This window comes from Agelaius tricolor, unplaced genomic scaffold (assembly GCF_023055355.1).
Source record: "Agelaius tricolor isolate 1412-34295 unplaced genomic scaffold, bAgeTri1.0.p SCAF_2, whole genome shotgun sequence".
Lineage (NCBI taxonomy): Eukaryota > Metazoa > Chordata > Aves > Passeriformes > Icteridae > Agelaius > Agelaius tricolor.
Window position 1 is genome coordinate 64,476,780 of NW_027269262.1, and position 27,601 is coordinate 64,504,380.

The 27,601-nt window shown below is 37.8% G+C and overlaps 1 protein-coding gene across 3 annotated transcripts in view; it reads left to right on the forward strand.

Moving 5' to 3' along the window:
• Nucleotides 1-1,538: 1,538 nt before the first annotated feature.
• The window catches only part of CRISPLD1 (cysteine rich secretory protein LCCL domain containing 1), a 38,400-nt gene continuing 12,337 nt past the window's right edge, over nt 1,539-27,601 (forward strand). For 2 of the 3 annotated variants that reach the window (XM_071421269.1, XM_071421261.1), the window contains exons 1-10: nt 1,539-1,790; nt 2,686-3,008; nt 21,251-21,369; nt 21,504-21,636; nt 23,116-23,231; nt 24,119-24,219; nt 25,319-25,498; nt 25,603-25,663; nt 25,789-25,855; nt 26,467-26,597. In XM_071421269.1, coding sequence (XP_071277370.1) covers nt 2,751-3,008; nt 21,251-21,369; nt 21,504-21,636; nt 23,116-23,231; nt 24,119-24,219; nt 25,319-25,498; nt 25,603-25,663; nt 25,789-25,855; nt 26,467-26,597 — 1,166 coding nt within the window. In that variant the 5' untranslated portion in view covers nt 1,539-1,790; nt 2,686-2,750. Of the gene's footprint in view, nt 1,791-2,685; nt 3,009-21,250; nt 21,370-21,503; nt 21,637-23,115; nt 23,232-24,118; nt 24,220-25,318; nt 25,499-25,602; nt 25,664-25,788; nt 25,856-26,466; nt 26,598-27,601 lie in introns of those variants that run through there. The other variant, XM_071421272.1, reaches the window with a different exon arrangement.

Sequence of the window (27,601 nt, forward strand, 5' to 3'; positions counted from 1 at the left end):
CTCTCTTAAAATTTTTCAGTTTCTTGTGTGCAAGGATTACTGGGTCTAATAATACAGCTATTCTGCTGCTTTATATTGAAATAACACTTGTGACCCTACACAGAACAACCCTTGTGACCCTACACAGAATCTGCATTTTAGCCTCCAGAGGCCTAAAGATGATGGAAACAAGATATAGCAATACAAAAGTGATGTGAATATTTTAAAAAAATAGTCCAGATGTGACATATAGACTCCAGCAAAAGCTTCTAATATTTTGTTTCCTTCCTGTTTCTTTAAACTCTTCTGCATGGCCAGAAGTAAGTATGTAAGTAAGAACATGGCTCATTCTGTAAGTATGGCTCATTCTTCTGTACCCAAAATGACAAGTGATAAGTAATCTTGGTACATAAACACTGAAAAATCTTGCATCTAGTTTGTGTATGCAGCTGCAGAGTGGCGTTTTACCTCACACAGTTTTGCTATTAAAAAAGTTTAGTGCCCAATACTTGAGCACAGAAATCCAATTCCAGGATTGCAAGAAAAAAACCAATATGGAGCATAAGAACTTTTGAACGTGTATGTAAATGTGCAAGTAAAAGTGTGCAAGTAAAAGACTATGTATAGCATCCTGCACTTAGTTCCAAAGCCCTTAGGGAAATTATAACTAAAACTGAGAAAGAGAGAGCACAAGAAGCAGCAGTGTGTTACTTGCATGGCATTGTTTCTCTTGGGCCCATGAAATTTGGATGCATTTATAGAGCTGGTCTGAAGCCAGCTGGATTCTGATGAATTTTAACCTCAGCCTCTCAGTTTCTGAAAATGAAAATACAGAAAACTTTTGGAAGCTGATACAGCAGTCCTGTGAAGACTGGAAGTTGGTCAATCCGGCCGTTAGCTCAGTGTAACAAATTATACTAAGTAAATGAAATGTCAACCCCATCAGCTCGCAAAAAATTTCAGTCTAGAAGACTTTGATACAACAAAAAGTATGTATCTGATGCCTATTCTTGCTTGGCACAGCAATGAGTGCTTACAAACTTTTGAATTCTACTTTGCAAAGAGAAGTCTCATGTGGCTGGTTTGAATCCACAATAAAATTCCCGTCCTGATACCTCCAGCCATATTCACATGTTCTGGACTTTTGCAGAGCTCACTGGCTTTACTCTTTCCTGAGTCTCAGCAGGAGCAGGCCGGCTTAGCATCCTCTTGCCTGCTGCCAAGGATGGAGGCGGCTGGGGACGGGGCCCCCCTCGACTTTTCTGGGCGATCGCTTTTGCAGGACCGCGGCCAGCTTCTGCTTGAGGCTGCGGTGCCAGCCAGCCCTTGCTGCCCGCCGGACTCCAGGAATCGCCCCGGGAGCTGTTGCGGGTTCCGCCGCCCCCGGGTGCCGATGCCGGTGCCGGGGCGCGGGCGCTGGGGCCGGGGCCGGGGGCGGGCGCGGTGCCCGGAGCGCGGCCGTCCCGCCCCGCGGGATGCCGGGGAGGGGTGTCCGCCGCACGTCACCGCCGCCTGCGATAAATGCCCGGCGGGGCGGGAGCCGTGGGGAGAAGCGTGGAGCGGCTCGGGGCGGTGGTGGCGACCCGGAGGCGGGCGGGGGAGGCTGCGGCGGCGGCTGAGCTCGGCGGCAGCCCCGCGCCGCGGCTCCGCTGCTGGACACGTCCGCGCCCGCCGCGCCGCTCCCAGCGCCGCTCCGCCGCAGCCGGCGGGGCGAGGCCGTGCCCGCGCCCCCGGCCCGAGGCGGGCGTGGCGAGGAGGCGGCGGCGGAGCGAAGCTGGCTGCCGGGAGAGCAGGCAGCCGCCGCCGGAGCGGTAAGGGCACTGGCCGGGGGCAGCATCCTCCCCGCAGCATCCTCCCGCGGCGGCGGCAGGCCCGGCGGCCGGGGGCGCTCCGGCCGGGTCGGCTGCCCCGCCGAGAGCGGGGCCGGGCGCGGGCAGCGCGCTGGGGAGCGCTCGGCTCTGCCCGAGCGCCTCTTTGTGATTCCATCCCGGCCGCCGGGTCCGGTGTGGCGGGATTCGCGCGTGCTCGCCCAGGGAGAAGGAGCGACCGCGGCTTTGCTGCCTAAAGCACTCAGTCGTGTAGTAGGCGTTGTTAGAGTATCGCGTTCTTGCATGTGGCGCTACTTTTTCTGCGAGTTTTCAGTGCTTTCCTTTGCTTGATGAGTAGCAAAACGCCGTCTCCCCCGTTTTCGTGTCCGAGTTGAATACCTTTAGTTTAATTAGGGTTTTGGAAATCGTAAAACAAAAGCTTTAATCAAGGTCATATTTTGAAATGCGCTGAGGGGATTCTTTGTATCAAGTTAATTGTGGATTTCAGTTTACACTTTGGCAATGACTGCAAGCCTTTAACCTTCTTTTGTTAAGTTCCAATACTGGAAGACCTTATCTACAGTCTAATCTTCATTGATGTCTGGCTCCTTTTAAGCAGATATGAAAAGCATGCTTTTTGCATGCAGGCACTGAAATGTGCATGTCAATGTAATATATAAAACCACTTGAACAAACAGAAGTTCATAAGGCTGAAGATAAGCTATCTTCCCAAATCAACAGTGTGCACTTTTAGAGTAAAAAATGCGGCATCCGGCTTTCTCCCCCTTGAACAACAGTTACAAAATCTGTATGAACTAAAGATTTTGTTGCTTAATGAGTCCATACAGGCCAGTCCTTCAGTCTACAAATTACATTACTCTCTCTTATGCATTTACAGCCAGCAAACCTGGAAGAAAGACTTTGTCTTGGAGCTAACTCCTGAGCATTTTGAGATCATTCATCATGAAGTATGTAGTACAGGAATGGCTCAGAGTAACTACCTTGCTATTCATAGCTCAAGCAGTTTCTCCAATGGTTCTTCCCAATGCCACGCTCTTAGAGGAACTTTTGGAAAAGTACATGGATGAAGATGGTGAGTGGTGGATCGCCAAGCAGAGAGGGAAAAGGGCTATCACAGACAGTGATATGCAAAGTATCTTGGATCTTCATAATAAATTACGGGGTCAGGTGTATCCACCAGCTTCCAATATGGAATATATGGTAAGGAAAAATGGATAGTGACATGCAGAAAAAAATGTTCTTAGAATAGTTGCTATCACTTTATAAAACAGCATACTTTCAGTCTTAGCTTGCTTGTTTTCTCATTTAAAGTACTTGTCACTTGTTTGTCTCTTTTTTTTTTTTTGTACAGGTATGAACTGTGAGATAAAAATGCCTGTTTGTGGATCAAGTGTCATGCTCTACTTACATTAATGTGTTTATTCTCTCATAGCTCTGCTAAATTTAAGTGGCAGTTCCTCAGTGTTAGGGGCCAATTTCCAAAATTGCAGTACTCTATTGAGTTGATTGTAATTGTGGCCTAAAAGGTTAGCATCTGAGAAGAGTACTGAGCAATGAAATTTCAAGATAGCATGCATGTATTCTTTCCCATGCTTCTAGGCTGGATGGGATTTCTGAACAAAATGAGGATCTTACAACAAGAACGTCTTCTATTTAAGTTGGCACATGTTACTGGAGGGCTGTATATTTCTGTGTTCAAGTTAATAATGTAATTTCTGGTTTTTTTTTTTTTTTCCTTAAGAAGCCTCTATATTTGGCCTATTATTAGTGGCAGTAAGTTCCACGTTTCTGAACTTTGTTTTTATGCCATAGTTCAAGGCTAATTCTATCTCTTCTTGCTAAGTAGATGAAATCAGGTCATTAGAGCTTTTAAGAAGTCTAGAGCTTTAACAAAAATGGGCAACTTTTCTTTTTTCTGCACCTTTTTCCTGTGTCCACATGGTATATTGTTGACTTATCTGTTCATGCACAAGAGAAAGAGTATTGGTATAGGTTGAGTTGTTTATATCAAATATTTTACAGATTTCTTGTCACTTTCCATGACAGAGGTTTATGTTAACACATTTCCAGATAAAAATATCTTTCCTAGACTGGAGTGGTGTCTTTCAGGTTGGAGATCTGTTTGAACTGAGTATATATGGGTCCTGGAGAAGCCATGCTTGCTTAAACCATCTGTACAATCATAGGATGGTTTGGGTTGGAGGAGACCTTTAAATGTTCTTTAGTCCATCCCCCATTAAAGACAGTTTAACTTAAGTTTACCTATGTGAGTGTTATTATATTAGACTAAGAGCCATCAGGAATGAAATCACAGGATATATTGCCACATATCATCTCCAAACAAAGGGATGATAATACCCGAAACCCCTTTAACCCATTCAGTTACAATTGTCTGCACATATTCATAAACTTTGTTTTCTGTTGCAACTTTTTCAGACCTTGCTGTAATAGAGGTTAACATTTTGTTCCCAGTTACTCAGGCCAACTTTTTTCTGGAAAGCTCAAAAACAAGCTATTAAGGTTTTTTGTAAAAGAAGAATTGGGAAGACTGTTGCTTTCCCTTGTTAAAATACTGCAAGCCTTTTTCTTGAAATTCTCTGAAAGCATAGGTATTTGTAATTATGTGGCTTTTTCCATTCCTAATGCCATACTACATTTGCCTGTCTTATATATCTTGGAAAGGAGAATTTGGATATACTCACAGAAGTAAGGTTTTTGACAGTTTTATTCAAAGATTCCTCCAGCACTGCACACACTTGGGCTTAAACTCTGTGTTGGGTCTACATCTGGAACAAGTTTTTTTGGTTTTGTTGTTTTTTCTGTGCTCTCCAAGGATGCCTGAGCCAGAGAGTACAAGTAGCATGGAAAAACAATTACCCAGTTTTAACATCAAGGATGTTACTCAGAACAGGGTAGCAGCTTTCAAGAGAGTGGGATTCAATTTTGGCATAATATCCTAGGGAATGAGGGATTAGGATAGGCAGGGGTTTGAGACCTGTGAAAGGGTCTATGTAAAGTGTGTGGTCAGAGGGATAGATACCTGTGGAGGGTATGAGAAGGGTGTGGAGAGAGCCTGAGTGATCAAGCAGGTGTTGAGAAATCATTGTGATGGAGAGAAAGATTAACCATATCCATTCCTCAAATGCTCTAAGACCTGTGACTGTGATTTGGATCAGAAGTTTATGGAAGGAGGTTAAGAGCACAGACATTTGCTAAGAGACGCTATTTGAAAAGTTTAAACCTGTTAGTAAGTGGGGAGGAAGATGGTATCTGGAGGAAGCAGGTGAGAGTTGATACTGGGAATGGGGGCAGGAGGGTTCAGAAGACAGTGGGAAGCACATGCTGCTTGAGCAGAACGAGGAAAGGACAGGACTGCTGATTGTTTACACATATATTTTTATGGTACTCTTAGAGATTTTCCTTTCAATGTCTTAACAAAGATAATTATTAGTGCTCCAGAAGAGGGAAACCATCCATCTAAATGCCTGCCTGATGTTTAGCAAGATAAATGAATGCAGCTGAAATACTTTTTGTCTACTTTTGGTGTCGTTTATTAATATAGATATGCTGGCAAACAGGTCTCCTGCTCTTGGCACACTCATGTCCCTGTAAACTGCCCTTTGTATTAGTAAACCCTCTCCTTGTGAATAGAGCTAGTTCTGCTTGAGAGAGTGAAGTTTTATGTCTCACTGAACCTGAATGGAGATGAGCAAGGTCCAGGTGCCTCCCTGATAAACTTGTATCTCTATAAATGTGTGGTAGAGTTGAGAAATTTAAGATATCCAAGAGTGCTTGGAGCTGGGAGAAGTATGTGGGGGCTGCATGCTCTCACTGCACTGTTAGGTTACCTGAGATGTTCCAGACTAAAAGGCAGCTCTGGCTGAAGTGCTTCTTTCCTGCTCATGCTGATGGAATGCACCTGAGTTGATGATGAGACTGATCCAAGTATTTAAATAATCAGTTTTAATTTTACAAAATGTATTTTAGTTTTTTTTTTTTTTTTCATTCTGAGTCATGACACTATCTCCCTGTGCAGCAGAATCAGATGAGTACCAGTGCTGATAAAAGAACATTGGAATGCATAACTGAGGAATGAGTGGGATTGAGAACCACATTGGGTAGGAGGTATTGGTTTTATTACTCACTTACAAAGTCCAGCTTTACCTTTGAGATAAGGCCTGCAGCATAAGACCTTGGTTCTATTAAAAACACAACAAAAAAGAAAAAAAAAAAAACAAAACAAAAAACCCCAACCAAAGAAAGCCAAAAAAACCCAAGGAAAATGAAAAAGTTGCATGCATTACTGAGCTGTACACTCTTTCCATTAGCTTTGAAAAAGCAAGCATTACTGGCTGTCATAGTTCAGAGACCTAAAGTTACAGTACAGGCAGATTCACAGCAGCTAGGTCTAATGAACAAAGTGTTCTCATGGTTGTCTGGCTGAACTTACTGTATGAATAGGTCATCTTCCCAAGTACTGTGGCTCTGGTGGTGAGCAGAAATGGATTCCTAAGATAAGAGGATAAGAATAAGGCATGTGAACTTCTGCAATGAAGCACCCCAGCTTCCAGCAACCAGCAGCTAAGGGACTTCCTCAATCTGCTCTTGTACTCTTTGCATCAGATGGAATACTCTCACATGAAATTTTCTTTATTAATCTGAAAGCTTCTGAGTCCACTTGTGTTTTTTGAATCCATGGCATCAATTTGCAAAGCTCTATAAATTTAATTATGTAGTGGGTGAAAAAGTAGATTTTTTTTTCCTTTAAACTTCTTCTATTTGATGCCTTATTTTTCTTTATTGTGAGAAATAGTAATTTCCTCAGTGATCACAAGGCTTTCAGCTGAAGAATCCTAATTCCTTTACTTGAAAACTGTTCTATGTGAAAAGCTGTTCCATTTTGCAATGGTTGTCCTGTTTTCCTTTTAATGCAAAAGGGACGAACCAAGCTGTGGATAGTTATGGCATACTGCAAATTGTTATACTTGTATTTATTTTCTTCACTTCCTAATAATTTCTAATATTCTTTTAATTTCTGACTTAGTGTCCTACAGCTGACATGGTTCATACAGCTATTCACAATGACTTCAAGATCTCTCTAATGTGCTAAGAAGTCATTTACTACACCCCTGTGTATATATAGTTGGCTGTTATCTCCAGCAATGTCCTTATTACTTTGCATTCATTCACATTGAATGCTATAAATAATTTTGTTGTCCAATCACTTAGCATTAATGAGTCTCCTGTCTTTATCTTTTATTTTTCCTATCCTGTTTTTACCTATCTTAAATAGTGAACACTATATTGCATTCTCTTTTCTTGGGCTTTTTTGGAGAAGGTGTGCTGCAGAGACCATGGACACCTCTTGCAGGGAATCTGAAAACTATTTTGTATTCTCAAATCCCTTCTCTGTCATTTATCACTTCTTCCTTTTCCTTATGATAGCTTAATTTTGTTTGTTATTTTTAAGTAACTTAGGAACTCTGTGGAAAGCTTCACTGCATTTATATGTTGACACCTTCAAGGTGTAATATATGTGGGAGTAATTATCTGTTTATTTCATATTTTTTTAACTTGCCCTATAAAATCATTCCAATGGAAGTCAGTTTTTAGTCTGCGGTTTCTCAGGATCTTCTAGAAGCTTTTAAAAATATTATCAACCATGTGCTGGTTTTTGTTAATGTGGTAACAAGAGAGATAATGTACTGCACAGTAATCAGTAGTTTAATGAGAAAGTTCTTCCAGGTTCTTGAAGGATGTTTGGTCCTGGCAATTTGATGCTGTCAGTGTTTTCAGTTTTGGCTCTTGTTTCTTAAGGCTGATTTGGATCCTCCACCTCACCTTCTGTCTCTTTTCCTGTATGGAAGAATTCTGGTGTGGGAATGTGCATAAGCTCCTCTGTAGGGAACAGTACTGCAAAAATTCATTAAACTCTTCTGCAGTGGCCTTATATGACCTTATGACTGCATGTTAGATCATTCTTTCCTAGACCTCCTCCTTCAAAGCTGAGAGAGTTTTTGGGTTGTTGACATTATGACTTAAATAGAAAAAGAAAAATCTTTTTTTGAGGTTATGATGAACTGTGTGCTATGAAAATGCATGGCAAATGCATGCTGTATATTTTTTTATTTGGATTGCTTCCTTTTAAAGAAAGGTGTAAGGAACATTTTCTCTTTGCTGCGCACATGAATTTAACAGCACTGGAAAGAGAGGAGAGAGGAATGAGATTTCCCTGCTCCCCCTCTAAAGCACCTGAGCAGAGCTTAGAGCATTGTGTCATGCTTTCAGCATGTCCCACCTGGGCTGTTGCCACCAGTGTGGCCTTCACACCATGTGTGCCCTTGGGGTGCATCCGTGTGGCAGAGACGTACTGGGAACTATGGCCCAGGGCTGCTGGCCCTGTCAGTCTGACCAGAGCAGGGGGGCTGTGGCTCTGCTGCTCTGCAGGGCTCAGGTGTCCTTGCCTGGCCCTCTGCTGTGCTGGAGCTGCTGTGCCTGCCCAGCCTCTCTTGCCAAAGACCTATCCTTTAAGGAAAAAATGGGAACCATCGTGCTTTGATACATGGTTTGTTGTGGATTCATGTGAAGTAGTTCTCTTACTCAGTTAGAAAAGGTTTGCTGCATATTAATAAATTCTTACTAGTTTGTAAAGGCTTAATAAAAAGGTAAAAAACTTCCTGAACTCCTAATATATATATTTTTTGAAGCATTAGTTGTGTATCATGAACTGAAATTGGGAAAATTTTTTTTCCCAATAATTTCATTGGTAACCTTGCACCTTATTAAATCTGAATATATTAATGAAAACTGATTTCCTTCATGATTATTGCAGTCAAGACTATAAAAATCATCATTATTATTTGGATAGTGGAAGTTGTTAATTCCTCTATATTCCAAACAGTTGTAGTTTGCAAAATAAAATAAATCACCATGAATAATATTCACAAAAGTAATTTTGGTTAATGAATTTATATGCACTCTATTTTAAATCCTTCTTTTAGTATTCATTCCTTGATTTCATACATATTTTCCCAAAGAAAGAAGTCAAATGATTAATGTGAGATCCTCATTCCATGCATGTGCCTTTGCTGTACTTAAAGAGTATTCAGGTTTCAGCTTGATAGATAGCAGAGCATTTCAACCTGGTATTTCTTGGCCCCAAGCCATGCACTGCATTTTGTAATTACTGTAATTGGAGACACCAGTGTCTTCTAGGGCAAGGAAGTCTTTGCTTATTTTGTTATCTCTAGTCTTTTGGCCAGATCCTGCCAATAAATACCAGGGATGGCATTGCAAAGCTCATAACTTGCTTCTATAAAGTTTTACTTTGGAAGATTGTGAGGAAAGTACAAAGTTTTAGAGGTGCTTTTAAAACAGTTCAGATTAGAATATTTATTTGTGTATAGCTGTGCATATTTTGTTTATAGCTGTACATATTTTGTGTATAGCTGTACCATATAGCTGTGTGGTTCTTCAGGAAAATTCTGGATGTGTATCTAGCAGCAGTGTTGGACCCATATTTTGTTCACAGAGGGGGGAAAAAAAGAAATATTTTTTCTTAGTTTGGTATAATGTTTGGTATAATATTTCTGTAGGTCTTTGAAAACCTTGGTAGTGATGTGTTGAAAGTGCTAATACCATATAATTCCTTTCAAAACCATGACTAATTCATGACTTCTCTGAAGGACTTTATATTTTGGGAGGCTTGAAGACTTGCCTCCCTTTCAGTAGCTTCAGGAAGACTTCTGAAGAAAAAAAATTAGGAAATCTTGCTTATTCAGATTTTTTTAAAATTTTTCTGTAGGCAATCTTCTGTTATAGTTAAATAGAAACCATTAGACTTTGGATAAATATGAACCCACTAGTGCATAGAGCTCTTGCATAATAGTAAAAGATTATTCATAGCATCATAGGTATGAATAAGGAATCAAAATAGGGATCAAAATAAATTTTCTTGCTATTTTGTGATGCATTTAGGTTTTACGATCAGTTTAATCAGGGAGTAGCAGCTCCTCTCTATGTGTATCTGTAAGTTCCAAGATGAGGTTTTATTTATTCTCGTAGTATCCCTAGGAGAATTGAAACAGCATTAGAAAACATAAAGGAAGACCTTCACCATGCATATTCATGTTTTGGTGAATTTTTCTGTTCTGAAGTGCCCTTTTAAATTTCCTAGACCTTTCTGACAAAACATTTTGATGTCTCTGTTTAGTGTATCTTACCCATCTTGCCAAAACTCTTCAGGGATGCTTGATTAAAAACAATTCCTGTTCCTTTTGAGCAGAGGGCTTTGGTTTGTGGAATTGCCTAAGTGGCTGAAGAGCACTTTGGGTGCCAAGAACAGAGCAGCTCTATTCAGAGTGAACCTGCCCTCTTTCCCTCTGGTTTTCCACTTTTCTGCTTCACTTCAAAGATTGGTGGAAGTGCTTCAGCTCCTTTGCCTGTGCTCAAAGGCTACTGACTCTGCATCAAAGCACACAGTGACGTTGACTTATCCTCTTATTCTCCCTGGCAGTTTTAGCAAAGGATTGTGCAATGTGAAGTGGCCAAGGAAAAAAAGTGGTATGACTTCTATTGATGTAATGCCAACAACAACTAAGCAACTCCAAGTAAAGAAACTGAAAGTGGAAAGTAGCAAAAAGGCTCACTGTCTCAAAGTTTAAGGGAGCTCTCCCAAAATAAAATAATTAGCAACACAGGACAGACACTGTTCATCTTTTACTTTTCCTTTTGAGAAGTTTTTTGTCCCCAAATTAAAGAAGATCATTAAATATTAATCAGTAGTAGCAGAATCTAAGCTAAAGTATAACATATGAGCAGAACACAGAAAGGATCAATGAAATCTATGAAAGTAGCTCCCTGAATAGTCCATGTTGCCTGCCATTTTTATGATATTTGCCTCAGAATCTTCCTCAACTAATTTTTTTCTTTTTAATTGAGAAAAAAAAATACTTATTTCCCAACATTATTTCATTGAAATGCTAGATATGAAGTTATCCTGTTCTATGTAAATATAATCAGCCTTAGATTTGGCGTGAGTCACTATCATTAAAAAAGTGTGATTCAAGCAAAAGACTATCCTCTAGTAATATAAAGATGGACAAATTTCACTTTATTATGAAAGAAGATAACAGTTTCTTCAAATGAGGCTGTTAAATCCCGAATTTGGCTGCCTGATACATATCACAGTAGATTTGTCCTGAATTCCCTGTTGGATCTTCAAGTGGTCAGGGATTCCTTTAATACATTTTCCAATTTTTTTTTGAGATTTTATTTGAAAATATTTCTGAGAGTAATGCCAGGTCACAAATGATCAATGAATGCTTTCTGGCAGTAAGTTCAATTCACTTATGTCAAAACACAGTGGTCATCTTTTAAAAGCATTTAGTTTGACACATATTTGAGATACCACAGCTAATTCCTGTTCAAAGTCCAGGAAATTCTGTAACATGTCTAAAACTGCTGTATGAAAGCAATCAGTTACAGTGAGTTTAACCTGGTAATCACTACTAGGATTTGAGGTAAGGACCTGTGCTCTGGTCAGTTTGTGATTAGCTATACATATTCATGAACACTATTTGTAATGAATGTGTGCAATTCATAATTTGACAATGGACAAACTAGAGAAATTAAGATCAGCTTTCATGCTGTTGCTTCTCTTCTATTCCTGTTAGAATATAGAAGTGAATGATTTTTTAGTCATGTCCTCATAGACAGTCTCAATGCCCTCCTTTTAAAAAGCAGCAAAGAAAATGCAGTGTTTCAGAACACCTTGGAAAGCTGAATATTCCAGCATGGTGTTTTTAACATGCTTAGAGTACACAGAGAATTAAACGTGATTAGTCATGTCTGCTGGTTCCTATTCCTGGTTTTACTTCTTCAACACAAGGAGCTCAAACACATAAAGCTGTAATAAGGAGATACTTCTAAATATTGGTGCAATTTTTTCAGTGTTTGGGAACAATATTTTTGGCCATATACCACTTTCCTGTTTCCAGGCAAAAGCCACAGTTTTCCTGCTTTTTACTCTTTTCCAAGAGAGTAGCTGAAACCTCAAGGTCTATTCAGGGATCTCTGCCCAGTTTAAAGCTCTATAAACTCCAGGCTGCCACATGGTAGCATGTAAGTTCCTTACATTTCACTTCTAGCCAGGTAGTAGTTTTCCAGCAGAAAATGCCTGTCTTAACTTTCTTGGTAGAGGAAAGTTTGGCAATTTTAACTATTCTTTCTTTGTGCTTAAAAGAATATATCAGTACTAGTTAGTAGTGTTGGGTTTTTATTTTCAGAGAAATTTTGCCTGGTGTTTTTGCCTGAGTTTTTGTGGTCACTGCCGCATAAAGGACCTCAGGCTGTGGGGAGACCACATTTTTTTTCTGACTCAAATGACTGGAGGTAAGCATCTCAGTTGAGTGAAAATTATTTGCTTTTCAGATGTGCTAATTAATTATGATTAGTTTTCATGGACTTCCTTCAGTATTTTTGTACTGATGAAATTGTCTCACTGAAGCATGACTCAAAGACAAGCTGATGAAAACTGCCAATGCCTGTTCATCAAAAAGAGATCATGTCAAACCAATCCATTTTTACTCTTTTAATCACCCAGTAGTTAGGGAAGTAGTAGGTGCCATATTTTGACTCTGGAAAGTTTTTGATACTCTCTACCCTGATGTTTTTGTGAGAGAAAATTGACAGAATCTCCTTTTAAACAGGCAGAAGATTGAAGGTGTTGGAGCCTCTTCTGTTTTGCTTGAACACTTATGACTTGTGTGAGCAAGGAGTACACCTGAAAACTGCAGTGTGTGTGTACATATACATATACACACACACACACACACACACATATATATATATAGACACACACACACACACATATATATATATTCTGGGCACAGGATGGGATTGTTTTAAAGAACATGATTAAAATTAGAACTTGAGAAGTAGAAGTAATGGCTGGGGATGAACATGCTGAAACTTAACTGCAAGGTATGGAATGAGGAAGAAATCAAATTGTTGAAGTACAAGGGATAAAATGTAGAGGTAAAACTGCAACATAAAGATGCAGGAGTTACACTGACTTAAAAAATAATATGTGGCACCAATCTGTAAAGGGAGTTGTCCATGTGTGAAACTGATTTGTTTGAGATGGAAATGTCCATTTCTGGTCTACCCATTCTAGAGACAATAAAAAAGATTAATAAGATTGATTATGAAGACAGAATATGTGATTTATGAGATGATTGAAGGAATGAAGCAACTGAATTTGGCCAATCAGGGAAATAAATGAATAAATAAAGGTAGTTACAGGAAAGAGAGAGATTTCTTTTTATGTGACAATAAATCATCAGCTAGCATTGCAGGGCAGGAGGTTTATGTTGCATACCAAGGAGATCCTCTTTACTCTTACAGTCATAAAAATCCAGAGGGAAATAAAAGTCAATATTATTCTGAAAATACTGTTACTATTTTAAATTATAAAAATGTGGATAATACACATATATTTGGCTCAGTGGAAAAGGCTAGATAGACTACAGTCAGGATAAGTCTCTTGAAGTAATTTTTAAGTGTACCTTTCTGTTTTTCTCTGTTGGTGCCATGCAGGTCATTTCTAGTTTTCAACTGTATTTCTGGCATATTTGCTCATGGCATTTCTCATTCTATGTTTCATCTTTACTTTTTTTTTTCCTTCTCAGTGTCATTAGTCTTAATACAGTGGATTCCTTTAAAAAGTAAATAAATACCCATACTGTACCGTGGTATTTACTTTACCACTCTTTCCCTATATTTAGAATGTATACAGCAATGAGGTATTTATACTATGCCATGGTAAATGTTTACTTTCAGTGGTGCCCACTGTACTTACTTTTCCATCTTTACTGAGCTTGAAGTTTAGCTCTTCTTTAATTTCCGTATAGTCCCAGTCCATATGATTTTTTCTGCCTTCCAACATGTGAAAATATATCCAATTAAAATGTTACCTCTGTTGAGGGTTTTTTAAAAATTATTTTTGCTGCAAAATGTTTTTTGAGCTACTGGCCTTTGCACTTCTGTTGCTATACTTTTTGGTGTAATAGGTGGACTCCTGCTGGTGTGCCTTGGATGAGAATGTACATTTTTGGTTTAACACTCATGCAACACAAATGGTGGGATTCATCTCACAATGCTTTTGATGTCTGTGGTGTAGATGTCTGCATTTGGGCCAGTCCCCTTTAATTAGTAGAGAAAAATGAGAACCTCCAACACACAGTTTATCTCAGTTAAAAGTGGGTGGTTAAAATTATCTCCTTCTGTAGATGCTTATTTGTCTGTGTAACTGCAAAAGTTATTTAGATAATTAGCTCAGATGTAGGTATCTGCTTTGAGGCTGTTTAAATTCAGGGTACATTAATCCCACCTCATGTAATTTGTTTGGCTGTTGATGAATTTTAATTTAAGATGTGGTAGTCTCACTGAAACAGCAGCTCCTCCAATAAGCAGGACATTGGTTTCAGTCCACACTGTACCTAAATCCTGTGTTGACATAGGTTAAACTCCAAAATTTGTAGTCCAGTATGTAAAGCTAAACTGGCTTTAGTTGTGGTTTATGTAAATGTGATATGGTGCAAACCAGAAGCAGTCATAAGATCCATATTTTCTGCAACATCCCTGCTGCAAAATGTGGTGCAATCTTCTGGGGTAGAAGAAGAGTCAGCAGCTGGAGGCAGTAACTGCTGCTACAATTTAGTTTAACCTGCCCAGCTGGGTTTTGGCTTCAGACAGGGTAGTGTTTGAGAACATTTGTGAAACACTGATAGTGCCATCCATATCTGTTTTTCTTTGATGGTGAACTAGTTTTAACAGGATACTGATGAAAGAAATGCCTGTGCTGACAACTGTTGTGGTGCCATTCAAGCAGATTTGTAGAGCAAAAGAATTGATGCTGAGAACCTGATATTCATGCTAATTGCATTTCAGGGTTTGTTTTTTTCTGCTCTGTCTCTCTGTGTGGAATGAATACCCATGAACAACTTCAAAGTGCACTCTAGCAGTGTTATGCAAAACAAAAGGAATAGTTTCAAGGAGGTTCATACTGCCAAGAAATTTGTGAAATTTTCAGTGTGTGCCTATCTCAATGTAGAAAGCCAACCCTGATGATGGTACCTTGTCCAAAAGATAAATCTCGTGGTACTTTTCTGACAAAGTGAGCAATACTTTTTCTTGATAAACAAGTTGAATTACCTTGCATGTAGTATCAAACGATTTCCAGTCAAAGTGCTGGGAATCAGTTACCTTGATGAACTTCCATCTTCTTGTGCTCCCTTCAGTACCCTGCATTTACCAAGGAATTCTCATAGAGCAGTCATTGAAACCTGGTGACAGCAGAACATGGATGATGGAACTGCTGGATGAGAAATCAGGTGCTGTGCACACCTGTTTTTCAAAAAATTATAGTCTCCCTTTTTATGGAAAGAAATTTCCTATATTTTTAAGTAACAGTGTTTGAAGATTTAATTCATCCTTTGGCAAACAAAAAGATCCTTGTCTATAGCTATGCAGAGATTTCTTTTCAACTTTACTATTTCTTTCAAAGAGTTAAGTTGTTTTAAAAATGTCCTTAGTTTAAATCTGTAAAATACTGACTGTTTCTGAGTATTGTGGAAGAACTTCTTGAATTAAGCTTAAAGCCTAATTCAGGTCAGCTCTATATTTATTTCAGTGGCCAGATTTTAATATCACTAATGACATTGTGCTTAAAATTTGAGAAATGCTTACTTCTGGTAGGATGTAAAATAAATAGATTGTGGTGACTCTTCATATTCTTCCATTTTTATTCTGGCTTCTTTTAAAATCCCAAGCACCTTGGCATTTTAAAGATCACTAATTAGTTTTGTATTTGAACTCATTAATTTTGTTATTTGATCTGATTGAACATGAAAACTTAGGTGTTTATCTTTGTTTGTGTATGGAGATGCTTTCATTGTTTGAAACTTAAAGCTTGCCATCATGTAAGTGAAATAAGGGAATGCTATTAAAAGCACAAGAATAAAATTTGTATTCCATTAAAGAGGTATATTTTAAATACTTGGGGAGATTATTTTACCTGTTTGTTTCATTTAGCCTACTTTGTGCATGAAATGCATTATATTTGGAACTAATCTGATAGGATTAGTATAAAAATACTTTAAAATAAACAGTCTTTTATCCTTAGAATTAAGATGCACAGCTTTTTTCATATAACTTCAATTAGAATAATTAGTTGAGGAAAGAAATTTGGATCTCTTATTTTAATTACTGAAAGAGAAGAACAAAATTCAAGGTAGTATCAAAAATGTAAAGTGGCTGGCTCCTTTCTGTTCTTGATCCCATGTCTGAAACATGTTGATAATTCAGTGGAAAATCTTCAGAATTCTTCAAATTCCACCTACATGTAACTGTAGAATTGGCCTTCAAAAATACCTGTAAGCTGTGATGTGGCATTGCAGTCTTACAGATTTCTTGTACAAGTTTTTAATTTGTTTCAGAAATTTCATACGAATTCATGTTACTAGCACCAGAGTATAATTTTTGCATTACTGAAGTAGTCAGATATAAATTAAAGATAGTTTTCCAAGTGGTTGCATCAGGGATTAGGATACCATTTATAGAATCACAGAATTGGTAAGGTTGGAAGGGACCACTGTGGGTCACCCGGTCCAACCTCCCTACTCAAGCAGGGTTATTCTAGATCACATGGCAAAGGACAGCATCCAGATGATTCTTGAATTTCTCTGGTGAGGGGGACTGAGCAACATCTCTGGTCAACCTGTTCCAATGCTCAGTCACCCATACAGCAAAGCTCTTCCTCATGTTGGGGGAGCTTCCTATGCATCGGTTTCTGCCCATTGCCTCTTGTCCTATTCCCTGGCACTACCAAGAAGAGCCTGGCTCCAGTCTCTTGGCACCCTCATACCTGGGGTTTTTCCTCCCCAGGTGCAGGACCCTGCATTTGCCTTGCAGAATTTCAGATGGTTCTTTTCTGCTTGTCTCTTCACTCTATCAAGATCCTTCTGAAGGGCTGCACAGCTCTCTGGGCTTTTGCTTGCTGCTCCCAGCTTTGTGTCATCAATGAAACTCCTGAGGAGACATCTGCCCCTTCATCCAAGTAATTCATAAAAAAGTTAAACAATATTTGGTCCATTATTAAACCCTGGGGTACATCACTAGAGACAGGCCTCCAAATAGACCCTGTGGCACTGATTACAACCCTGAGATCTGCTGCTCAGCCAGGTCTCAACTCGCCTCACTGTTCACTCAAGTCCACAGTTCTTGAGTTTGACCATGAAGATGTTGTGTGAGACAGTGTAAAGAGCCTTGCTGAACTCATGGTAGATGATATCCACTGCTCTCCCCTCATTCAGCCAGGTAGAGGGAAATCGAGTTGGTCAAGCATGATTTAACTTTTGTGAATCTGTGCTTACTACTCCTGATCACCTTGTCCTTCACATTGGTAGAGATGGCCACCAAAATGGGGCTCTCCATTCCTTTCAAGAGATTGAGGTGGGGCTGCCTCTGTGGTAATTTCCAGGGTCCTCATTCTTGTGCTTTTTTGAAGACTGGGGTGACATTTGCATTTTTTCAGTCCTCAGGCACCACTCTGATCTCCACAAGATTTCAGACATGATTGTGAGCAGCCTCACTATTGTGTCTGCCAGGTCTCTCAGCACTTTTGGATGCATCCTGTTAGGGCCCATAAACTTGGTGATCTCAAGTTTGGGTAGGTGTTCTCTGACCCAGTCCTACTTGACAGAGGGAAAGTCTTCCTGCTATTGTTCCATTACTCTGGTGTCCTAGATCAGAGATCCCTGAGCGCTGGTCTTGTCAGTGAGACCCAATGCAAAGAAGGTGTTCAGTAACTGCCTTCTCTGTGTCCTGCTGCTAGGGGCTCCCCTCCATTTAGTAACAGGCCCACAGTATGCTTAGTTTTTCCTTTGTTACTGATGTATTTGACAAGTCCTTTGTTCTGTCCTTGTCCTTGACCAGATTCTTGAAGGGCCTTGGCCTTCCTTCTTTCATTTTTATTTACTCTGACAACCCTGGCCTGACCCTGCTTCCATCTCCTGTGTATTTCCTGGCTATGGTTGAGTAATGACAGGAGCTCTTTACTCACCCACACAGGTCTCTTGCTCCCTTTGCCTGATTTCTTGCTCATCAGTATGCCTCATCCTTGAGCCTGGAGAAAACAGTCCTTGAATATCCTTCCCTTTTTTTATTAAAGATCATTATAGTGATCCTGGAGATTGGCAAATCTTTTCATTTCTACATTGGTTTGGATTTGTGTTTTATGGTTTCTGTCATGGTAGGTTTTGGAGACACAAGTAATTATGACTTCTAGCACTTGTATCTCTTTTTTGTCTACTGGGTGTAGGAGATTAACAATGCTTTATTCATGTTTTTTCTTTGATGTCTCTGGTAATCAAGAAAGTGACTAATCTCTAGGAAACTCTTTGGAACGGAGATATTTGGACATTCTTCCAGAATGTTTTATAAAATTTATATTCCTTAGTAGAGAGGTGGGATTTTGTTGTTTTTTTTTTTTTTTAACTTTAACTTCTATTGAAACTTCTATTTTAACTTCTATTCCATTTCAGGAAGTGGAAGCTTTGATGAGAAAATGAGCCCATAGAACAATGAACATTGCACTTAACGAGTTCTTTCCCCCTGTAGTGGAATTTACACTTGACTGATTTTTTTTATATCTGAATATGTAACACTTATGATATTTACTCCATCACATCTCAAAATATACTTAAGTGATTAAATGAGAAGGAAACTAAGTTATATCTTGGTACTTATAAATGAAGCTGCTTCAAGTAAAGTGCGTTATGATGAGGCCTAGAAAGTGGGAAGTGTGCTTATCTCTGGCTAGGTAAGGTAAAGGGAGTAAAGACAATATCTTATACTGTGGATGAAGGCAGAGAAACGGTTAAAGAAGATGGAATTTTTTTTCAAGACCATATCCAATTTCAACAGTACTTGGAGTGTGGGTGTTCATCTGTCAGGAGGATTAACGATGAATTTCAGTTTTTCATCAAAAAGCTGTACTTTCAGAGTTCTGGATGGCTCTGTCATGCATAGCTTTCATCACTCTTTAAAGAAAATTTTGTTAAAGGTAATTACTTCAGAGGCTTGAAGAGCTGATTCAGGCAACTACTATTGATTGCCTAGCTCTAAACTTAAAAAAAAAAAGTATAATTATTTCAGTTAAAGTAGCTGCATAAAATATTTTTAAACTTGTGTGGCGAGAAAAATAGAACAATAGTACAATTCCTTTAACTGTGGCTGATGTTTTAAAAGTGGAAAATGTGGGGGGATGCTTTACAAGAATATCTTCTGTCTTTCTGGAGGTGGTAAGAGCTATAAGAAATTGTAGCTAGCCTTGGAGGCAGGAAGGTCTAAAACTGAGCAATAAGAAATTTTTGTTCTGTCGTAAGTCTAATTTATTCTAAATTTCTATTTCAGAGTTCAGTTGGCAAAACCATTCTTAATAGCAATTATTTGGGAAATATATTAACTTTATGACTCGTTCATCCTAAGAACTAAATCTACATATTATAAGATTTTGAGGTGACAATACAATATATGCAACAAAGACAAATTGTAGTGGCTTTTATTTTAAAATATTATGGTCTTGTGATTTTGTGGTAGAAGATGAAGCAACTCTACTACAGCCTATAAGAACAAAGTATTTATGTGGAGGAAGTGTGTTAATCATCACGTGTTTTTACAATGGGTACAATAGGGAGAACAACATTTTGTGGTGGTGTGACAACTAAAGAGAAGGGGAAAAATTATGGAAACTGTCACTTCATGATTTAAGATTAGAATATTTATTTCTGGAGATTAAATGTTGTGGTTTATGACACAGAAATAATGGCCTAGGAGAGTGAGTGCAAAATTCATACAGTTTTCTAAAGTCAGTGGTCTTTGTATCCATAGGTAGGTTAAAAGATTTATTCTGTCATTACTATACTATTTGAGTATTTCTGTCAAAATAAATGTTGCATTTTGGGAGTCAAAATATACCCCGCAAATTGTTTACTTGCTGATAATATTAATTATACCACACAAAATCCAATCCAATACATTACAGATTTCTGAAGAAGAGAAGCAAGAACAGATATTCTAGGATTAAATTGAGTGAATAAAGTCTTTACATAATAATGGTGTTACATAACCAAGGACATACTTGTTTTTGATGAGTTATCTGATTAATAATTTGAAAACTGCATATCAAAATCCATAGAAAAATAAATTTTAGCATGCGGAATTTGTCTGTTTTATTTGTGCAATCTTTGGCTGTGTTAACGAGTTTTCTGCCTTTTATCTATGCTAAAAATTAGTAGACACGATCTCCAGTGTCTGCATGGGAATTTGGATCTGGAAATACTGAATTAATGTTATTTAGATAGCATAGTCTCACTTAATGAAATTTAGTCTGAACATATGATGAAATACTTCAGGTTCTATCAACATGTTTTTCTTTCCTGGAGGCATTCTAGTTTCCTAAACTGAATGTTGGTATTAGTCAGGTATCTGGAAACTATTTCTGCAGCTATCAGGAAATCCCAAAAGTCAAGCAAAATTATGGATACTTTGCACTAGAGCGATGGACCACTTTGAGCAAACCCCAGCTTAGTGCAGTAAAAACTATTCTGCACTATATTCACAATATGGTATGACTTTTTTCAAGGAAAGTATGTCATAGTATGCTTTTGAAAGAAAGAAACTTGGATTTGCCTTTCAGCTACAAGCTTATTCTTCCATCTCCCTTAAAGAATAAAAATTAAGGAATAACAACAATTCATAATCTTTTTTTTACTTCTTCTAAGCATGCCTCTTTACTATCATGAATGTCCCTTTTTTTGCTAAGCTATCCATAAAATCAATGGATGACAGCCTTACTCTAGTTTTCATAATTTGCATTGGAATTGTGTATTATTTCAACAAAAGGTGGTTATAGAAAAGGAAGAGGAAATCTCATTCATTTCACATAAACTATTAGTTTAGAGGAAATAAAGTCTTGTTTGAAAGCAGGTTGGATAATACCCTTTCATTTAAGAAAAATGCCCATTACTGAAAAACAATCTCACAGGACAAAAAATGCACGTAATTTAGCTTGGAAAGCTGAGCTAAGCCTTTCAGTTTCATATTTGTGCTTTATTCACTGCAGCATGGCTGCACGTGGTTTCTAAAGCGAATGCTGAGAAGGGCTTAAAACTTTTTTTTCTCTTAGTGAAAGCATTTTTCTTTCTTGTGAAACGCAAATGCAGCGTACATTTTTCAATTCTTACTTTTCAGTCTTCTGCCTCAGTAAAAGAAACTTCAAAAATTTAAAAAAAATAACAATTTTTCTTTTTTTTTTAAGAATAAGATACACACCAAATATTTTTTTAGAAGATTTCCCTTTGTTTTCCTTTATATTTCAGACATGGGACACAGAACTGGAGAGATCTGCAGAGTCATGGGCTGAAACCTGTCTGTGGGAGCATGGACCAGCAAGTCTTCTTCCATCAATTGGACAAAATCTGGGGGCACATTGGGGAAGGTAGTTTAAGATACTATTTTGTGCAATATATGAGATTCTTAAAAATCTAACAAAATTTGCTTGTTAATAAAAGAAAAAAATGGCAGAAGCTACAACTTCTGAATGATCTAATACACTGCTACTGGCTTTCCTAGGTACAGACCTCCAACATTTCATGTCCAAGCATGGTATGATGAAGTGAGAGATTTCACATATCCCCATCCTCATGAATGCAATCCATATTGTCCATATAGATGCTCTGGTCCTGTTTGTACACATTACACACAGGTATGTAGGAGTGCTTGATTTTAATCACCTATGGAAAAGAGTGGCAGAGACTTCAGCTGGGTTGCTGTGTGACAGAGCACACTAAGCCTGCAGTACATTCCACAGCACAAATGCCCAAAAAGGGTTTGTTTAGACTCCAAGTTACAAGCCCTGGGTGTCAATGACAAAGTAAGATTGTCATACAAATCTTTAGATTTCATCCTCATAAATATCAGCAGGACTGAGGAAAACTTAGCAGTAATACTCAGTTTAACACAATCCCCTGTGTTAAACTGAGTATTACGGCTCAGTGCATTTTGCATAATTTGGATAGACCTTCCTATAATATGTTGAAGAAACAGATCATTAAAAAAAAAAGTTTTCTTAGGTGAATTCCTCAGATCAAACAGTAGTCCTAAAGTTTTAACTTTTTGTTTTAACTTCAGGAAGATTTTAAAATTAGTGATAATTTACTTCCTATTTCTGAAATCTGTGTATCTAGCCTGAATTTTTGTTGAGGGGTACCAGTCATGCTTTCAATGAGCGGGAAATACATGATCTTCAGATCACATTATGGTCCACATTTAATTTTTGATATATCTTGAAAACTTAATATATAAATTGGAAAACTTAAAAATTATTAATTTTTAAACACTTATTTTCTGCTTACTAGCATAATTTACAATTGTATCTAATTTTAAAATAAAATCACCTTTATATTCTTATTTACTGCATCTAAAACCTGTAATTACATTTACTATTACATGCAAGATCAATACATAAATACAGCTTTTCTGTGGTACTAGTTCTTCACAATAGTTCTCTCTTTCAATTCTTAAATCCTGCTGGATCTGCACATTTGGCTTACCTTGAATAAATAGATTTTCAACACCTGTCATATTTTTATCATTTGAAAATTCCAGACTTTGTAATTTTGATTATTTTTGAGATCTGCAATGAAAGATGAATAGAGGAGCACAGCCACCTCAGGTTGCAATGGCATAGAAGTATATTCATTTAAAACCCATTACTTGGGTCTAATCAGTGTATGAGTATTTTTGTTATTGTTTTTATCCTTACTTACCTCCTTTTACTGCTGAAAAATATCTGTTGTGCCAGTCCAACCAATCCAAACCCCTCTGGGTCTTTAGGTTGTACTGGGAACTCCAGCACACAGGACCATAACTTCCAGCTCACAATTATCAATTAATTGTGATTCCAAGAATCAGATCTTCAGATCATGCTTTGTAAATGTTTTGCTACACTTTCAAATATATACTTAGAGCATTTGTATAAAATTAGAGGCATATCTTTACCAGCAAGGTAAAATTTTCTCTCTGATAAGTATAACTGAATGGCCTTTGACTCCTGTAATTAGGCCACTTCAAGCCATTTATAACAGAGGGGAATACATCACTTTGGTAATTTGAGTTTTGTATATTGGAGATAGTTTTGATTTTAAGTTGATCATCTTTGGTTTTCCTCTTTTCTTTCCCATAGGTTGTTTGGGCTACAAGTAGCAGAATCGGTTGTGCAATTAATTTGTGTCATAACATGAACATCTGGGGGCAGATTTGGCCAAAAGCAGTTTATCTTGTATGCAATTATTCTCCTAAGTAAGTAGATTGACACCCAAAAATATCTTGAAGGGGCAAGATACTTTATAATAGTCCAGGAAATAATATGCAAGGAAATCAGTCTGGATTTTCTGGCTTTTGTACCGTTACAATATAGAGCATTGTTCCCAAACAGCCTTTGGCTGCACAAACACTCTTGTGAGCTTTCTGGTGCTTCAGTTTTCTGGCCTGTGTTTTAGTACATATACAGCATCAGAGACATTTATTATAGTGTGATATTTTTCTGAAAAATAAACGTATCTCCCCACTGTGACTTAAAGGAATGTGTAAAAGGAAGCCCATGGTTAAGATCAAATTTTGTAGGATATTCCATCTCAGAGAGAGTGAAGCCCATTCTCATGAAGTGGAAGAATTTAGTCTTATGGTGCTATGCCAGTCTGAAAAGATCCTACAGTGATTTATGTCAGTTCTTAATTTTTTTTCTTCATGGACTTTTCAACTATATCCTGTGTATTTGGTGTAGAATCATAGAATCATTTGGATTGTGAAAGACCATTAAGACCGTTGACTCCAGCAAGTAACCTGATGCTGGCAAGTCCACCACCATTGAATGCCACATCTACACACCTTTGAAATACCTCCAGGGATGGTGACTCTACCACTTCCCTGGGCAGCCTGTTCCAGTGCTTGGCTAACCCCTTCAGTGAAAAATGCTTCCTAATATCCAATCTAAACCTCCCCTAGTGCAACTTTTGGCCATTTCCTCTCATCCTATTGCTTGTAACTTGGGAGTATCAGAAGAATGTTATCATCTATGTGCCTGCTGATTTTCATTATTTATTTCTTGATATATTAGGTGCTGTTTAATATTAACATGTTAATATGCTCATTGTTTAAGGCATTTTTTGCTATTTTTTTCTGTAAAGGGGTAACTGGTGGGGTCATGCTCCTTATAAGCCTGGCCGCCCCTGTTCTGCATGTCCCCCTAGTTTTGGAGGAGGTTGTAGAGAAAACCTTTGTTATAGAGGTATGTACTATTTCACTGTTACAACTATAAACAGGAATAGAAATGTATCTTTCCTTTTGATTTCTTTCCTCACTGTGCTTTAACATAGTGGAATAAAATGTATTGTGTGCCCAAAGACCAGTTAGGCCCTACTTTACTATGCTGGATGGGAATATGTACTTGTGATACATGAGGCTGAGTTTCACCAGAGGGAATGGAGTGCACTGAACTCCTGCTGATAAGTGCTGATTCAGGGGTTTATGTACACAAAGATGGAGACTCATTGTGCGCTCTTTATATGCCTTTCTATAATTACACTGGAAGTCTATGCAGTAATTTGTTTATAGGGAAAAAATATCTCAGTAACATAGACATGTGGTGCGTGTGAAAAACCAAGAACAAAGCTAGAAGACATTAGTAATTAAAGAAAATGTCAGCTAGGATGATTATTAACTTACAATTTTTGGAATAGCTTTTATAGCACTGAAACACAGCAAAAAGAAGCTGCTACTTCTTTTTGTTCTACTCTGTGAACAGCTCATTTAGCAATTTTGTTAATAACTTCTGAGATTTCATATGGACCATATGAAAGCTGCATGTGTGTGCCCAAATAGCTTTCTTATGGTTCTAAGTAAGAAATGTAGATATAGTTATGAGTGTTTCAGAATTATTTTCACTATGTATGAATAGAAGAGCCTGGTTTTCAGGTGAATGTTACTATGAAATAAGCTTTAATTGCATGCTGTCTATGAACTTGGTAAAACTTTGCCCATGTGTAACAGAGATTGTCCTTGTCCAGTTGGTTTTCTGATGGCATGAAGATATGAAAACAGGAGTGTTAAGAGCAGTTTCATACTTCAATTGTGCTGCACATGCTGGGGAAAAAAAAAGTATATATATTTTCTTACTATCAATCACAAACATACTTGAGATGTTCTACTAATTTGAGTTCTCCATCTTATGAAGCAGTGGAGACTTTTCCTTGCTTTCTTCCTTTTGTCCACCATTTTATGAGAACAAAGCTGTTTTACCAAAACATGGTAAGGGTTTACATTCCACACTGATTTTATTTTTCTTCTGAGAGATTTTTTTTTTCTTTTTTGCCTGTTTTCTGAAACAGAGGATTCAGAAAGACCTTATTCCCCCCATGAACCAGAAGAGGAAACCAATGAGATTGAACGCCAGCGATCCAAAGCCCAGGATGCAACTGTGCAAAGCTGGCCAAGAACACATCAACCTTCAGCCTCCACAGGCACAGACGACAGTGAGAAAAATGAAGTGATAAGCACACAGCAAATGTGTAAGGAATTTACCTGATTTGCAAGTGGTCAAAAAAATTGAATTTTCTAGTATCAAATTCATTACAGTGAATTTGCTTTTTTGCTTGTTTTTTGCTTGTTTTAGCTCAGATTGTTTCATGTGAAGTAAGGCTAAGAGATCAGTGCAAAGGAACAACTTGCAATAGGTATGGTAAATTTTACAGTTGTCATTTTGAGATTTTTCTGAAAGGCTATATTTGTACATGAGCTGGAATATTTCCCCTTTTTGTAATCCCAGGATTTAAAACCAAGTTGTATTTAATTCTCTTAGGTATGAATGTCCTGCTGGCTGTTTGGATAGCAAAGCCAAAGTTATTGGGAGTGTACATTATGAAATGGTAAATACTTTTAAATTAGATTTTGTACCAGTAGAGTGTTTGATGAAATGTCTTTTCTGTTGGCATACTAGTTAAAATTGTATTAAGAATGGATTTTGAGTATGTCAGCATTCACCAAAGCTAAAAGCTTACAACAAATGTTTAAGAAAGCATCAGATGACATGAATTTGTATCTGCTATTCTGTGTGTACTGTGCAAATGAACTTCATACTTGTACATACACAGAAGTAGAATTTTTGTGTCCACATAATGACATATAAATATGTGAAGGTGGTCCTAAAGGAGGAGTACAGCAATTTGTGGGTATACTTGTATAAATTGTTTCAGTAAGATGGACCTGCTTGTGTGTAACCTGAATACTAGTAGAGAGTATATAGTTTATTCTGTAGAACAGGAAAACACTATAGGAAATGACATGTACTGTGAACAAGTGTACTGTAAATGAGAATTTGTTTTTGAGTTAGGCAAAATGATGGTTTATTTGCTTGAAATAACACCTACACAGACTAAGTCAAACATAAAAGACTCTCTACCAAGTTTTTAATGACACATTGTAATTAAAACCTGCTTTTTGTCTGACGTGGATCTGCTCTTCCTGCTCTGTTTTTCAGCAATCCAGTATTTGTAAAGCTGCCATACATTATGGCATCCTGGACAATGAAGGTGGTTGGGTTGATGTGACTAGGCAAGGGAGGAAAAATTACTTTATCAAGTCTTACAGAAATGGTGTTCAGTCAATTGGGTAAGCTTTTTCTTAAAATTATAATGTATGAAAAGGTTTTTATCTGTTTATTTTTGTTTCATATGAAATACATCACATTTTAAATAATGTTTTACTATGCTGTTTGTCATAAAGAATATGAAAATCTTATAAAAAGGCATGTGGATATAGAGATATTGTATCCATTCTGAAACTTTAGCCAGTGTTTAATGGTGGACAGAGAGTTGGCACAATAATAATGTGAAAGAAGGTTAAATAATTTACAGAATGACTTGGGCAGTAAGTTAGTGTTTGTAATTAAATAATTTTGAGAGTATTCAGGTAATTAATTGGTAATATATACATATTTATTGTCAAAAACTAGCACATACTGGCAGATTAGATTATGTGTTTTGGACATGGACAGAGCAATCTATGACAGTTAACAAAGCAATAATATTACACATTCATGTTTGTAAATAACCCTCTTGTAGTGTGCATATGGAAAAAGAAGAAAATATATCTCTTCCTGGATGCTTTGGTAATTTCATCACAGTTCCACAGTTTACATATGATATTTTTCACAAATATTTTGTATGATTTCTACATTGGCCAGTGATGGAATAATATTCCATACTGTGGAAACTTAGTTTGGAAGTGTGCTGCACTGCTGAGGTGCCTTCCCTAAGACTGGTATGTGAAAACAGCTCCAAATGCTTGTAGACATGCTAAAGAAAAACCCAGAAAAGCAACACATAGAAATAGAGAATGCTTGGCTGTTTCATATATAATTATCCAATGATAGAAAAACGTCAGTATTAATATATTTGAATCTACGGTGTTACTGGTGTTTGCAAATTATACTCCACTATATCATAATGTATTCTTCAGAGCTTTACATTGATGTCCTTATTTCTGTCTATATTTAGTATATGTGTAATAGTGGTACATGTGTAGCTCAAAGGGGTAATATTGAGCTGAAAGAAAACAGAATTTGTCTGAGTGATATGTTTGGCTCACATGCAAACCCAAGAGTCAAGGAGATA